The sequence below is a fragment of the Conger conger genome, chromosome 15 (genome assembly GCF_963514075.1).
Source record: "Conger conger chromosome 15, fConCon1.1, whole genome shotgun sequence".
Classification (NCBI taxonomy): domain Eukaryota; kingdom Metazoa; phylum Chordata; class Actinopteri; order Anguilliformes; family Congridae; genus Conger; species Conger conger.
The window spans coordinates 10,842,814-10,858,460 of record NC_083774.1 but is presented as its reverse complement, the minus strand read 5'-3'; the positions used below and the strand labels follow the sequence as shown (position 1 = coordinate 10,858,460).

General features: G+C 39.2%; 1 protein-coding gene across 2 annotated transcripts; it reads left to right on the top strand.

Annotated features, from left to right (window-relative positions):
• The first annotated feature begins 1,597 nt into the window (after positions 1–1,597).
• On the top strand, positions 1,598–15,414 carry LOC133111829 (galanin receptor type 1-like). Of its 2 annotated transcripts, none has more exons than XM_061222442.1 (3): positions 1,598–2,305; positions 4,055–4,120; positions 14,182–15,414. In XM_061222442.1, the coding sequence occupies exons 1-3, from the start codon at positions 1,823–1,825 to the stop codon at positions 14,497–14,499; spliced, it is 867 nt and encodes a 288-aa protein (XP_061078426.1). In that variant the 5' UTR covers positions 1,598–1,822; the 3' UTR covers positions 14,500–15,414. The 2 variants fall into 2 exon arrangements, with proteins under 2 accessions (XP_061078426.1, XP_061078425.1); XM_061222441.1 differs by having other exon boundaries at positions 1,598–2,509.
• Positions 15,415–15,647: the final 233 nt, after the last annotated feature.

Sequence of the window (15,647 nt, the reverse complement as noted above, 5' to 3'; positions counted from 1 at the left end):
TTTTAGGGGGGTTCTTTGGAAACAATTTTGAAGAATTAGATGTATACAGATGTTTACGGACCACAACCAGAAAAAACAGGAAGAACCAGGGGTATTTTATTGATTTTAAATTTGATTTAAATTTGATTTTCTCTACCTGACAGAAGTAAGATATGGCTAAAGAAAAAGCTCAAGAGTTCCACATGATATTGACCTTTTTCTGTCAGAGTTGATATCTAATGGTCTTTTGTCTTTGGTTAAAATGTATAAATGCTAAATTGAGTCTAGACCAGTACAGTACGTACAGCTTGTTGTAAAATTATGGGTTCATATATTATGCTTTCCAAAGTGGATGGGTTCTCTCTAAGACAATACTGGTTATTAGTTGGTGATTCTACCATGCAGGGAAAATGCTTGATAAAATACTGAAATTGATATTTCAAAGGTCTAACTCAGGCAATGTTAAATTATGCAGTGTTCTTATCACTTAATGAATTCAGTGGTGCATATTATTTCAAAGGTATCAAAATCGGTCAAATGTTTTCTTCTGCATTCTAAATTAAATTTTCATTAGACTTGGTAGAAGCACTGCACACACAGTAACATTGGTGAAAGTATTTTTTAAACTTGCATTCAAATCTCAATTTAGTCAAAGCATGTTTAGCATTTAGACTGACCATGAGAAAAGGTGAGTGAAGTCTACAAAAAGTGAAAGGTTTGATTGACTCCTATTGTCCTTGAACAATGTGCATTTTCGGTAGACCTGGGTAAGCTTTTAGGTGAACAGACAGTCAGTTTCAGGTTTAGCAGGGCATTTCAATGGCTCTGCGTTTTGCCTCAATTGTCCACTTATAAATGGATACCATGTAATTGTGAGGATAAAATCTATGGTATGATTGGACAGTTGTAGCTCCCGAATCGAAGGGAGATTACACATATTTCCAATTAAACACGTTAAGTGAGACTGGGAAGGGGGGTTGGGTGTTGACAATAGACTTGTGATGATTTTATAAACGGCAATGAATAGAGAGAACCGGTAAATGTACATGCGCCTTCTTCGCCTTTCATACGACCTTTTAATTAAACGTTTGATCAATCAATCCTTCCCTTCATCACAACATCCAATCAATTAATCGTCATGCTTCTGAAACTGACCATGCTTCTGAGTCGGAAATGACCTGCAAACACAATCTGCGGCAGTGGAATAATGTCAAACAGTAATTGAATGCTGCTTTAAATATTTGCGTGTCTATTCAAACAGGAACGGAATAGTGGCAGTGCTCATGGGTAATGAAAACGACAATGTACTAGCTTTTAGTGTAAATCAGTCGGCTGTCATCGTGACACAAATGGCAGGTCATCATTCAGGACACACAAACATTTTGGCGTTGATCTCCATTGGGGAAAAATACAGCAGGGATTAATACATTCCACCCACGCTTCAACCTCTGATGTGCAGAACCCTTTATGATGGCAAAGGTCAACGGCACGTTGCTCGTTGCTTCAGTGTAGTCTTTGAACCACCCTTATTACATTCAGGGACAATATGATCGTGCTACTGCGCAGATACCGCTTTAAGAACAACTGGGGTTTGTGAATTGTGAGGCAGAACGGTCTGAGTCTTTTGGAGCCGCGCAGTGAGGCTTACATGTGAGCTAACTTTTCGAGCCCATTGAGAATCTTATTCGCTCAAACCTGGCGGAAAGAGCTTGTTGAGTTGTCGACATTGGGAAAAGACCCGGATTACAACACGACACAAGAAACATGCGAGATTCTGGAATAAATGGCTACTTTTTTTATTCGGACAGAAATAAAAGTGCTAGGATTTGCTGACGCTTGACGGATGGTAACGCCGAGTGAAAGCATGCGGCATGCGTCTGGAAACGATACATTTATTTGGGCTGACAGCCTGCAGGAAATGAATCAGACGAGAAACGAGACTTCTGTGGGTCCGGAGGTTGTAATCGTCCCTGTCATTTTTGGATTTATATTTCTCCTGGGTGTCATAGGCAACACATTGGTGATGATTGTAATTGGCAGGATCAAGTCCAGGCGCTCCAGAAGTACAACCAACACTTTTATACTAAACCTCAGTATAGCGGACTTGTCATTTCTCCTTTTGTGTGTCCCTTTCCAAGCAACAATTTATTCTCTGCCCGACTGGGTGTTCGGCGCCTTTCTATGTAAATCTGTGCACTACTTCGTCATGGTATGCATGCTTGTGAGCATCTTCACACTTGTGGCCATGTCCGTGGACCGGTATATTGCGGTAGTGCACGCAAAGAAGTCCCCCTGCATTCGTAATAAGAAGAACGCGATCATTGGGGTTTGTATTATTTGGGTTCTGTCATTTGTCTTTGCAATTCCTGTGGCTCAACACCAGACATTAATCAGCCACCCAGACGCTCCTAACAGCTCTTTTTGCTGGGAGGATTGGTCCGATAAAGTTCCCAAACACACCTACAAAGTGACTATTTTGGTAATTGGGTATTTATTACCTTTGGTTTTAATTACATGCTGCTATGCAAAGGTAAGGAAACTTTTCGTTTATCTGTATTCTTCAGTTGGTGGAATTATGTCTGTGGGATGCTTTGATCCTGGTTCTCCGTTGCTTAAAGGGTAAACAACACACTGAGCTTTAGGTGTGTTCAGCATTGTCACTTGCATCTCTAATTCCTATCGAATGCTGATAAATATGAGCAGTCTAGTTATTTAAACAGTGACGCCTTCAGAATAGATTATTTCTTCGACATATACGACGAGTTGCCATTGAAAGCATGGTGATTGGTGTCCTTACAGCGTCGCAAACAAGCACAACAAAGCACAATTACACAGCACGATCAAAGTACAAAAGTGGCGAACTACTGATAAGAATTTGTACATAACCCTTGCGCTTTATGGTGTCAATTACGCACAACGTGAAACCGACAAGATGTGAAATGGCAAAAAAAAAAATAATGTATAAAAAAAGACGTCGATTAAGCTGTACTGAAAAGTGAGAGGTTTGCCGACCCAAGGTACAGATGAACACCGCCTCAATTAATTTATGTGGGTGTTGAACTTAACTAATAAGAGGTAGGTAACAATACGATGCTTAATACGTAGGTGTCCTGCTATTTTAAAATGCCACGATCGGGAAATAAAAAAAATAAAATAGTAAATAATAAATAATAAAATATGTTAAATCTGATACTGTACATTTTTATGCAAGAAACTTGAATTTAAGGCCACCTCCTTCTACAGGCCAACGAAGGCAGTAATATTCCATAAAAATAGCAAGAAATATGCGCAGAAGCCCATTATCGATAGTCGATGACAAGTATATAGATAATATAAATTAGAATCCAAATTTGCTCAAATGTTCAATCAGTTCTCTTGTCAAGAACATTTGCTAAATTGTAATTTGCTGCAACTTCGATTTAGAGTGTAAATAAATTCCACCCAAATCATCTTGTATTAGCATTAGTGGGACACCAGAAGTCAAGGTGCATTTGTGGAGGATAATTTCGTGTAAACTTATTTTAAAGATACAGATACACACGTATGTTTACTATATTATGCTATATTATTCAGTGTGACACATACGGTATGTTTACTATAATAATAATACTATGCAAAATGCCTCTTCACCATACTTGGTGCATTGTATTAACGTTCTGTTTTTGTCTAGTTAGTCTGTTACCTCACACCAACCTTTAAAAGGCCAAATAAAGTGCTTTTTACATTTTATTAGTTTTTAAGTTTTTTTTTATAGTCTTCTGTGTTTAACATGCAGGGAGGTAGAGAAGTGATATTTCTTCCTATGACAGGCTGTGGTAAATGTGATCATGCCTGTTTACGATGTACTGTGCTAACCTGGCACATTGAGGGTTGTGTATGAAAGCAAAGTATTCTAATGATGTTTATTTGAATCACAGTCTTGTACATGAGGAATTGCACGAAAATAACACGCTTTTGTATTCCTGCACTGCTGTGGTAGCTTATGTTTTTGTAATTTTAGATTACATTGCATAGTCCTCCATTGCAGGATGTGCTGTATATTTGTAAGTGTTATAATGTATTATTTTACTTTAAGGTGTTGTTCCATCTCCATAAGAAAATCAAGAACATGTCCAAGAAATCTGAACGCTCAAAGAGAAAGGTAGGACCCTGACCTGAGGCTTCATTGTACCCCTGAAAATGCTACTCTGAAATAGCCATACCTAATTGTACCCTGAAATTGGTTTAAAAGGAAAAGTCTTAATCTTTCTTAGTTATTCACCTCGGTATTGCTTTGTCATAATCCTGTTTTACGTGAATGATTATCAACCTTTTTGCTAAAAATGAAGTGGAGCACTGCTAGCTCTACTATACTCTACCACTCTAAACCAATAGAATAGGCCTATCCACAGAGGGGGTCCTCACTGCTCTCAGCCTGAAGTACCTTTTAATATACAAATGGAAACCGCATAACATAAACAAAAACCCTGCCATTTTAATTCATTTGAGCCTTACATTTAAAAGAGGCACCCAGCAGTGCATACGATTCCCTGTCTTATTCAGGGAGATGGAGATGATGGGAGAGTGGCTGTTACCTATGACTACAGAGGTAGCTTGTTTACAGTTGGTGTCAAAAATGGCAGAAATAATGATGCTTTTACCAGACTGCAAAAGTAACATGTCCATAACCTCAGGGAAGGGAATAATACCCTACTTTAAAATGTTTGGTAATTATAATAATGAGGTGAAATTGCTCCTAATGTCCTCAAAAGAAGTTGCTTTTACAGCATAATGTCAAGGCAGACATCTGTAGCTATAGCAACAAACTAGCGCTAACCTTCAGACTTAAATCCTCAATTCAAAGGCTTTACTGTGAGGAAATATTCACTGAAAATGGAAAAGACATGGACTTTAACATGAGCACAAATGCATATTTACACTATATTTCAGACCCATTATAATATGTACTGAATGTAATGGGTTTGTTTTACAGTTCATTTGAAATTGTGCATTAAAATTGCTCCCTGAACAGGATTTAATGGCAGTATAGGTAATCAGGGTCAGATCTCTCACTGAATGGTATGTGCACGAGCACCCTTTGGCAATCATGCTCTACTGCCTTCGTGAACATGTCTTAATGTCTATTCTTTGTATCAGTGATCATACAATAATAGTGTGACAGTGCACAGTCTGTATTAAGTTTATTGTATGTGTTACCATTATGATTACCATCCACCCTTGCACACCCTCAGTGCCCTGTACTCAGTGTCTCAGTTTTCCTGCATTAACCATATCTACAGTAATACATTCACATTTGAGTGCACAGTCAGAGCTGGTAAAATGAGAAAAACAATGTCAAGCCATGTTTGAAACATAAATATTTTCATGGTGATGTGAGCTGAGTTGAGAGATGACCTTGCAGTTATCTGTTGATGCACCGGGATGAGGGCCTTGAAAAAACAGATCACATTGGGAATAGAAAACATGTCAGTCCAGAGTGCTACCCAAAGTCTCATCTGAGTTCCCAGCTGTATCATGCAGCTAATTATGAGGCATTGAAATTCTGACATTACACCAGTTGCTACTAATTTGTGGTAGCAGTTGTAGTAATAATTGCTGGAGCAGCATTTGTGTTCCTAGTAGTAGCAGTTTTTGTGAATTATCTGTGTCGTACAGTATATAGGAGTCTGTTTAGTCAGTCTAGCAAATGACAATGCATGCAAAATTGGAAAATCTATCCAGACCTTAGAATGAATGTTGGTTTTAAATAATAAAATCGTTTTTTAACTTGCATTAATTAATTTACCTGGGGTTTTTCCGTGATGTTCAGTGTCAAGAGTGCATGTTCTGATTTTCTTCCACAGTGTCTTTAAATTCCAGACTCTGTGATAAATTTCATATATGTAAACACTGTCATGTATAGGGATACAGGATAAAGTATTCCTGATCCCATTGCTTGAGGCTTTGACAGTTTTATCAAAGACAAATTAACCTGCTCAATGATTAAATACCTTTGGGATCTACTTTGGGAATTTATGTTATCCAAAGCATGGATCTTGAGTTTTATTTAAAATATGAAAATGTATGTTAAAAATAATTGTTTTACACTGACATGTTGAAACTTCATAGGGTTCATTCTTTTTCACTGATAGCAAATCTCTTGTTTATTTAGTTTTTCAGTGAGCAGTGTTTTCAGCACTGTATTAAAATACCTTCAGTCTATTGCTGATGTTATCTTGCAGCTATGACATAATACACATTTTTGGTGGTGAAGGAATATTTTTATGAACTTCCAGGTAGATGCTATTTTTCAATTTGTCACATTAGTTGCGGTTGATACTGAGCATGGGGTGCTTATTAACTATGTGACAATGGCAGCACTTAGAAACTCCGTATTAAGTACCTTGGCCACTAGGGGGCTTATACAAAGGTTTAACCAGGCATGACATTGCATTTATTAGAAATGTTGCAAATCCATTGGGAACTTAAACCAATGTGGCAGCTAATAATTTTGTCGAGCGCTGTTTCCAATTAACAATGCATTCTTATACTGAAAATCTTCTAATGCTTTTTTAAAGGACACAGAGGGGATTTTTTGTGAGTGTCTATTGTATATTAGATAAAGAATGTGTGGTATAAGGTTTGAAATTTAATTTATTAGTCCCCGAGAGTGCTTTGGTACTGTGGAATAAAAATTCCCCACATTGGATTCTGTGTAAATTTAAAAGAAGGAAGTCTACATCTACTGGTAACTGCAAAATAATGTATGTGGGGTTCTTGCGTTACTTATAAAAATGAACAGCGCCCTCGTGATGGTGTATTAAAATGCTGGGCAGGCCCAGCTCACCGTTATTCTGATTCTGAAAGAGGTGTGGTAGACCTGTTCATCAGGAGCTTCACTGATGACTGCTGGCTGCTGATGTTTCACTTGGAACAGCGGCTAAAGCAAGGCTGGCATGAAACCAGCTAGGGTCAGCTGAGATTTAAAGCACATACTCCCCAACCGTGATGTCTGTGCATTGGTTCCAGACACAAGGCTAAACAGATTACAAACTCAATTGGTTACAAAATCAATTTAATACAAAAAATGTCAATTTAGGACGTGGATTGCCAGTTTCATCAAGAACAATCCACTGAGAAGGCAGAGATACTATTGTGTTTCCTTCATTCTGGAAGTTGCTGTCAGAATAGTTACATTTTCTAATAGTTCAGGTATAAGATTAATTATTTTGTACTTTGTGGTATTTTTATCTACTTTTCTGTCATATCTCAAGCTTTTTGGTAGTTGGGATGATTATTAGAATGTTATTGTGACTTTGATTTATTTCTTAATCATCCTGTATCAAAGTGCATCTCTAGATTCCGTGAAGCCCACCTAGAAAATAACAGGATGCACTCTGTCATTAGTATGCATGGGCTGCAATCTCATTAAATCTCAAAAACAATGCAGTGGGTTCTGGTCTGTTTCCCATCCTCAGAAAGTTTTATACATTTGACATTCCTGACGAGCACAAAGTCATTGTGTCAGGCTTCCTTTTATAGCAACAAGACATGCAGACAAGCGTATGTGCAGTACATTCTTAGTTGGGCTCATTTGAGCTGCCATTTCCCAGGGTTTGGAGAGTCCCCTACGCTTCAGCGGCAAGGACATAATCATATATCATTTTATCACACCAACATAGACATCATGTTCATCATGGGATATTAAAGCAGGAGTCCCCCCCCCCCCCCCCCCCCCTTATTTGTGTGCCAACCTATATCTTTTTTTGAAATGACCCTTCAGTTAAAAGTACAGACCATTGTGAGTGGCCCTCAGAGTGAGGATAAAACACTCTTTGGGTTCCTGTCGTAGGACTGTTCATTTTTCTCCTCGCATCCCTACCTACCTGTTTTCTGCTTCTGTGGATTGATAACCCGTTCGGCTCGGTGCAGCAAACCCACGTGTGTTGGTGCGTCTTGCTCTCCAGAGCTGTGGCCTTTCATTGTGCAAAGTAGCCCCTGAGCAGAGTGCACTGGAGGAGTGCAGTCTATTTCACAACCGTGCCTCGAGAGGCCACTGATTACCCGGACACAACAGGAGTGGAAGAAGGTGGAGAACCTTTCCGCCTATTCACACGAGCTTAATTTTTCAGGCTAGAATTCCAGTAGCTCAAAAGGAAAATATGTAAACCGCAGAAGCAGCAGAAGTCTCTTTTTCTAGATAAAATTTATAGAAAAAGAGTCATGGTTTGTGAATGGAGGGTTCAGTGCGCTGTTATCGGTACACAGAAAAGACAGCTAAGCCCGGATAAGGCCCATGACTCCGGATTTCTGCCTGGAATCGTCCAGATTCTCACCAGTCCGTGGCCTCAGCACACTGATCCTGTCCAGACCGTCACATTGCCAGAGACAAACGCTGATTACCCCATTTTCACTGCTAATAGCCCAGGGGAGGGAGACTCCTCTTACAGTTAAATTGGTAATGCCACTGTTGGTCTCATTTTATGTGACACAATAGTGAACCCAAAAATAATAATAGTAAACAAAAAACGATATTGGGTCCAGAAAAATATTCAGAAAAGAATCATAATGACAATTGATTTTGAGCTGTAAATGGTTATGAGCTTCAAGGAAAACATTGCATCATATTCCCTTTTTCTAATATACAGTAAATAAGACATCTAAAGAATTTCTAATTATAATTTCAAATTATTTGTATTTCTAATACAAATATGACAAGTATAATAATAGTAGCTTTATGCTGATGGGCACAAAATATGTATTATGCATGTGACATTCAAATTATTAAAATGCTGTCCTTCAAATTAAATTAATCTCAGTGTCTCAGGAAATAACTTTTCCTTGTAAAGGGCATTCACCATATAGAGGCAATCTTAAACTTTAGAGCTTGACACCAGGGGAAATATCTGGCTTACCAAGTACCCATCAAATCTGTAGCTCTTGTGAGAGTGGACTGACTTAAAAATAATAATTTCCCTGGGATTCATAGAATCACCCCAGGTACTAATTAGTGGATCAGTTTATAATGGTGCTTCCAATCAGCTGTACAGATGTGGTATATAATTTATGAGAAAAAGGCTAATTTTATATTATTAAATACGGCATGGAGATACAGTATAAACTCTTTTCTGTTGGTGCCTGTATTCTCCAATCAAAATTGAATTTAGTCTTGGACTAGGCTCAATCTTTGTCTGTGAAACTGGCCTGTTGTGTTATGGGTTGTGCAGGAACCTTATGACCTCTGTTCAGAGAGAGCCCTGAACATTAACACCTGCTTCTCTATTGGCTAACGGTCATGGCCAGTTTCTTTTTGTAATCAGAACTTGGTTGCTCGCACATGTTTTTGTGAACCTGTAACTCACTGGAAGGGTTACACAACTTGCAGACAAAAGCAGAAACAAATCCCACAAATATGAGTTATTTTGAATGAATCAGACAAGAACATTTTGTGACCACAAACTCCTTGCTCGATCGTGACACAGTAAGCACATTACATCACAGGTTTAGTTTATACTGACGGCAATGACGTTGGACCTTGGAAAGGTTTTTTTTTTTCTCCCCCAGTTCAGGGAACTGCTGCAGATTGTCCCAATTAAATGCCAGATTTAAAACGACTGCTGTACTTGTGTGTTTTGATGGTTCCTAAATTAGATCTGTCGAGTGCGGGCTACAAAACAACTGATCCTGTGCAGCTGGCGAGGTCAAACGCAGACTCAATCCACTTCAGCAGACACATTTCTCTGCTTCCTCTGCGGAGGGCCCCTCTCAAAGAAGTGTCAAGCACTCGCTGTGCCGAACCACTGTGCATAAGAGGAGACGGCTACTTTCTGTAATAAGCGGGCCATCACACGCACTTCTAAAATGACTCCTCACTGCCGTCTGAGAGATGAGTCATCCTTTTGTCTTTTACATGCAAATCTGTTATGTATTATTTTATTTGTTTGGGTGTGTGATAATTTTCGCGTATTATATTAAGTCATTTCTTCATTTTATGCAATCTATTTGAGTGGACACACACTGCCTGTTCACTCTCTAAGTTAGCTTGCTTATTTTCATTGAGTCTGTTTTTCTTGTTTGCCATTTTCTGCCTCCTAACTTTTGACAGCGTTGCTTAATTTTGAAAAGCTTTGTCCTCTTTCTCCCTTATTTGGAATGCACAATCAAGTTCACACCGTCACACACTGTTGATTCAAGAGAGCACAGACATGCATGTCCACTCCTACTAAGCACGTAATATCAGCCACCACTTTTTATACTTTTTTCACTACGCAATTGAAAGTTGGGCTCGCACGCACAGACGTGGGTGAGAGGAAGACATTTAATGTGCGGCTCAGCATGTGTGCCACTCAGCAGCTTGTGGGCTTCCAGTCAGTTAGTGCAGGTTGCTGGTGGCTGATGTTTTGCCTGGGAGGGGCTAAAAACATCTGCACATTGTGCAAAAAACATCCAGTGAGCAGAAGTTCTGTGGGCGAAAACAAAATTGTTAATGAGAGAGGTCAGAGGAGAAGGGCCAGACTGGTCGAAGCTGACACGAAGGTGACACTAAGGCAAATAACCACACATTACAACAGTGGTATGCAGAAGAGCTTCTCTGAGCACACAATGTGTCAAACCTCTGAGTGGATAGGCAAGAGCAGCAGGAGACTTAATAACTCTTAATACATCTAAAAAGATGGTCTAATAAATATCTAATAAAGTGCTCACTCAGTTTATGTTGATATGGCTCAATCAGCTATGGACCGAATGATATGCTGTAGAAAAGGAACCTTAGATAGAGTAATCCTGTACAGGTGAGCAAATGTTTGCCATGGCATTTAGCATCTGCTCAGGACAAGTCCTCCATAGCCCCCACTTGCTTTAAGTGTCTTCAGTTCAGATAGTGGGAATGACTTGACCAGTCAGGAATTTTCCAGTTTTTGGCTTTGAAAAACATCTTGGTTGCTTTAGCAGTGTGTTTGGGATCATGGTCTTGCTGTGGGATGAAGGAATTAGCTTAAACGTAAGCAAAGGTAATGCTTCTATACTCAGAATTCATTATCATGGTTCTATCAGCAATCCTGTCATCAATAAGTCAAGCATTTTAAGTCTCTGAACAAAGTTTCCTGTCCCACCTTGTGGTTACCTGCAGTTTCAAAGTGATGTTGTAGTTGTAGCTCAAAATATAATGTTTTGTTTTATATGCTGTATTCACAATTTTCTGGCGTAAATTATACCTTTAATGCACAGAGCCCGAGGAGCAGAGGAACAAGTATTAATCTTATTTTTATCCTGTCAATACTTAAGGTGGCTGATCCACAATAATAGCTTAAAGGAATTGGTTCTACTCTCTGTAGTAGTGTATTGGGTTCAGTTTGAATCGATGTTAGTAATGTCGAGAGGAACACTACAACAGTTTCTGCAGCATATTGTGAAGTTTATGTCTTGTGTTTTTATATTTTTCCACTAGGTATATACCTTTGTTATTGCCATTAGCTACACACTATGCTTTGCATAATGTTCTCATGGGATGAGCATTACTTGTTTTAAGCCTATTTCTGTCTAGTAACAATCAAATAAAATACATGCTGTCAAATTAATTTTATGTTTCAGATACTTCTTCCTGGCAGTTTCCCGAAGTTAGCATTAACATTGTCCCTCTCTGTAGATAGATGAAAGGCTGTACAATTTCTTAGAAGCCTGTAACATTGTGTCCATTGTCTGTCTGAAAACCAGGACATGCTATCAAGGGAAAACCCTGGTCTTTGAAGACACTGAACAAAGGGGAACATTTCGGGAATGACAGTCTCTTTTTCATTATAGGAAACAGTTGTGTCTGCATCTGAGGGGCAGAGAATAAAGACAGAGAGAAAGATAGACCAAGAGAAGAAGAGATGGAGAGGAAGGCAGTTTGGCAGGTGGCATCAATGCAGCAATTGAGCTGTACTGTACAAGCATGATGTTGATTTCTGTAGCTAGGGAAGCTATCGCTGTTGATCTCATAGTATGCCAATCTTTTCCTGCTTCTTACAGTACTTCATATGATTTGTAAATTGTATGCATGCAGTTAAACTATATTAAAAAATGTTAAATGTTAAAAAATATACTTATATATTCGCACTGTGCATTTTAATGTCAAGAACACAATATGGGAAGGTGACTAGCGTTTGATATATTGCTAAGAATTAGGAGTTACTCATATGACCTTCATTGTAATGTCAATATTGGAATACAGTTATAGTAGATGCACAATTGAGCAGTGACTGGAAGGGAACATAGTCCATAAAGTCGTATGTTTAAATGGCACACTTTTGTGATGTCCATGAATACTGTAAAAGATTAAAAGCCTGAGTCCTGTGTCATGACTATCGGAAAATCTGGGGGTGTTGTGTGGCATGCTGTGAAGCTGTGTTGGCAACATCCTTGATGTGCTAATATTTATGATATAACACATTCTCATTCCATGTGACTTCATTTAGTCATTTATGCTAAAACAAAAAGCTTTTCAGACAAAACTTACAAAAATGTGTGATGGCTCACATTCTTAACTGGACATATCTGACCCGTGGTGATGCTGAAGGCCTTTTGAAATGTAAATTTTTCCTGCTGTTAAGTCCATTTATTTATCGGTGGTAAATGTGTTCTCTGAGTGCGTCAGGGGTTGGCTGTGAGAATTTGTCAAGTGCTGTCACCATCAAAGAGAGAGCATGCATTGCATGGTGATGAACAACACAAGCAAAACATAAGCATCTGCATTTCATCCTATTGGTGATTAATGCCTGGCCTTTCAAACTTGCAGAAGCTGTTATAAACTTTGCTGAAGTGATTCTGCCATTTATAATCAATCAAGCCTCCATAAACAAAATCTCATTGGAAGGTGTCTTTATAACAAATGTATTGTGGATTTTGATGACCTAAAGCTGGAAGAGTAACAGGTTCTGTTGAAATGACCTGCTAATAATTGTGAGTACATCAATACATTTCCCTCCGTGGGAATACATCACTGGCCAACTTTTAAGGCCTGAAATGGATCATACTTTTCTGAGAGCTTTTTGACAGGAAGCCAAAACCCTGGACTGGATTTAATCAAGATTTATCCTCAACTTATACTCCCAAATATATTCAAGTCTTTATTTTCCCCTCATGAATGATGTAAACTAAACTTTGCTTGCATTGAATGGTGAGCTGAGGGACTGAGTAAATATAGGCTGTTGCCTTTGATCTAAGTCAGTTTCTAGGGGGACAGATGATGGATGTAATGAGCCTTTCACAGTAAATGTGATTTATACAAACAAACAGTTTCTTTGATGGTTGAAAAACGTGTTCTCCCTCACATTTAAAGTTTTTTGAGTTACATAAAGCAGGCATAATAAAGCCTTATAACATAACTTATAACTTTATTATTTATTTTTGATACATTATATATTGTACGCACTGTGATACAAATTCCCAACAATGTTATTGAGCTTAATTGCACTTGGATGTGTTGTTTCGTTATATGACCTTGGGAAAAGGTGATGTGAACAGCTTATGCCAGTGGCTGTTTCTCTGAGTTCATAATGTGAAAGGAACAATTAATTTGATCCATCACTGTCTCTCCCAGAACTGGCATGCTTGCTGCATCTATGTTTTTTTTATTTTTTATTGCGTTTTCATTGGTGAATGCAAATTTTAATTGCTTCCACAACTGTCTGTTATAAAGTTAAGTTCTAAAGATTGTTCATAATCTGTAAGGGGTAAGGACCCCCCAAACAATCAGTTTAAGTTGGACAGACACACAATTATCGCACAAACTCTATTACAGTTTTGAGCAATGAGATTAATTAGAAAAGAGTGGCTTTTGTTAACCTCCTGGAGAGCGGATACCGGGCTTAGCCCTGCAGCTTCTCCAATAATCATAGGAGTAATGAGTGCATTAGTCAGACATAATGGCTGAGCTGTCCCATTCACTCTGCTCTCGGCTAACGCCGTGCCTTCAGGCTCCGCCGGGGCTGCAGCAGCTAGCCGCTCAAGTGTGAGGAGGAGGAGGACGTGTGTGAAATGACTGAATTGTGAGCACATTCGGTGGGGATGGAGGTGTTTGTTTTACGCAGTGTAAATCAGACGTGGACGTTCGGGACCAATGCTGGAGGATGTTGAAAGGAAATTAAATTGTGACAGAAGCTGGACAGGCGAGTAACGCTGCTGTGTGTGTGTGTGTGTGTGTGTGTGTGTGTGTGTGTGTGCGCCTTTCCCTGGGTCCCGCAGACGGCCCAGACGGTCCTGCTGGTGGTCACCGCCTTCCTCATCTGCTGGATGCCCCACCACATCATCGCCATGTGGGTGGAGTTCGGCCGCTTCCCCCTCAACGACGCCTCCTTCGCCTTCCGCATCGTCTCCCACTGCCTGGCCTACGGAAACTCCTGCGTCAACCCCATCCTGTACGCCTTCCTCTCCGAGAACTTCCGCAAGGCCTGCCAGCAGGTATTCACCTGTCGCCTCTTCTTCCCGCCCCCGCCCGTGGAGAAGGTGGTTCGCATCCGCATGGAGAACTTCTCCACCACTCACTCCACCACCAACTTGTGAAACGGTGGCTAGTCCGGGACTCCTGGTGAGGACTAGTGAAGAGATTAATTTACTGTATATGTTAAATTTCCCCAAGACATTGGGAAAATGTACACTGTTGTTCTTTGTTTGCCAAATTAACGAATGATTGTGTTGCTTTATATGTTTTAAAGCCTTTTTGCCATGTTATTTTATTGAGATATCAACTAAGAATTCTCTCAAATTCCCAGCTGCACCAAATTGCCCAAGTTTACTTCTACATCAAAAGGTCCATGTAAAAAAAGGTTTGATCTTAGTACTTTCCAGACAATAGAACAGGTGCCAGACATAGTGCTTGGAACTCCTGAGCCAAACCAATTACCCTGATACTGTCTGGTTATTCCCTCGGAACTTGCTTTTTCAGTTATGTAAGCCACATTTGAGAAGTCAAATACAAAAAGCCAACTTGGTAGTGTCTGATGACTGCATCTACTGGACACCAGCACATTCATGAGAGACTGGCAGCATCAATAAACAGATGCATGAGAGTTAATATATAACACATTTCAGTTCAGAGTATGAATTATGGAAACTTATATATCCATCAATCAATGGTTCTACTTATTTCTGTGGGGAAAAAATATTTTACAGTGATCATCAGTTTCAAACATATCCCTTTTAATCAAAGCTCAAAATAATTTATATTAAGCGAAAATTCTCTGCTCTGGAACTCTTGATAACTGAGAAATATCACATTAGTGTCGTTAATAACATTTCAACTCCTTGAACCTGATTGAAATGAACTTGATGAAGGGCAGGCCTCTGAGTTCGTCATTAAACTCAGCTTCAAATGCAGCGATGAAGTCTTTTTCTTCATTTTTTTCCAAGTGTGTGGTTTAGAGGCTGCAACAAATAATTTTTGATTTGTGTCTTACTTGGGCTTTATAGTACTCCCATTTTAGGAGCATTTACTCCTGAATATGTATGAATATGTATGTGTGCTAAATTTCTGCTATTTACTAATTGGGTTTTTTCAACTTTCAACATGAAAAGCCTAGAGCCCTAATCTTACCGTAATCTTATTACGTAATCATATTCCTTCAGGATAGATTTAATGGTGATAGATCTGTTACACATTCTGTGTACCCCCAAACAGCAGATTGGGGCCTAATCTACATTCTGTGCAATTT

What these genes read in the sequence shown, in the direction of transcription:
- LOC133111829 (XM_061222441.1), top strand. Translation starts at nt 1,823, where the DNA reads ATGGTAACGCCGAGTGAAAGCATGCGGCATGCGTCTGGAAACGATACA. An exon ending in TTACATGCTGCTATGCAAAG is followed by an intron (nt 2,510 to 4,054) that starts GTAAGGAAACTT and finishes TTTTACTTTAAG; the next exon opens with GTGTTGTTCCATCTCCATAA. An exon ending in CTGAACGCTCAAAGAGAAAG is followed by an intron (nt 4,121 to 14,181) that starts GTAGGACCCTGA and finishes TGGGTCCCGCAG; the next exon opens with ACGGCCCAGACGGTCCTGCT.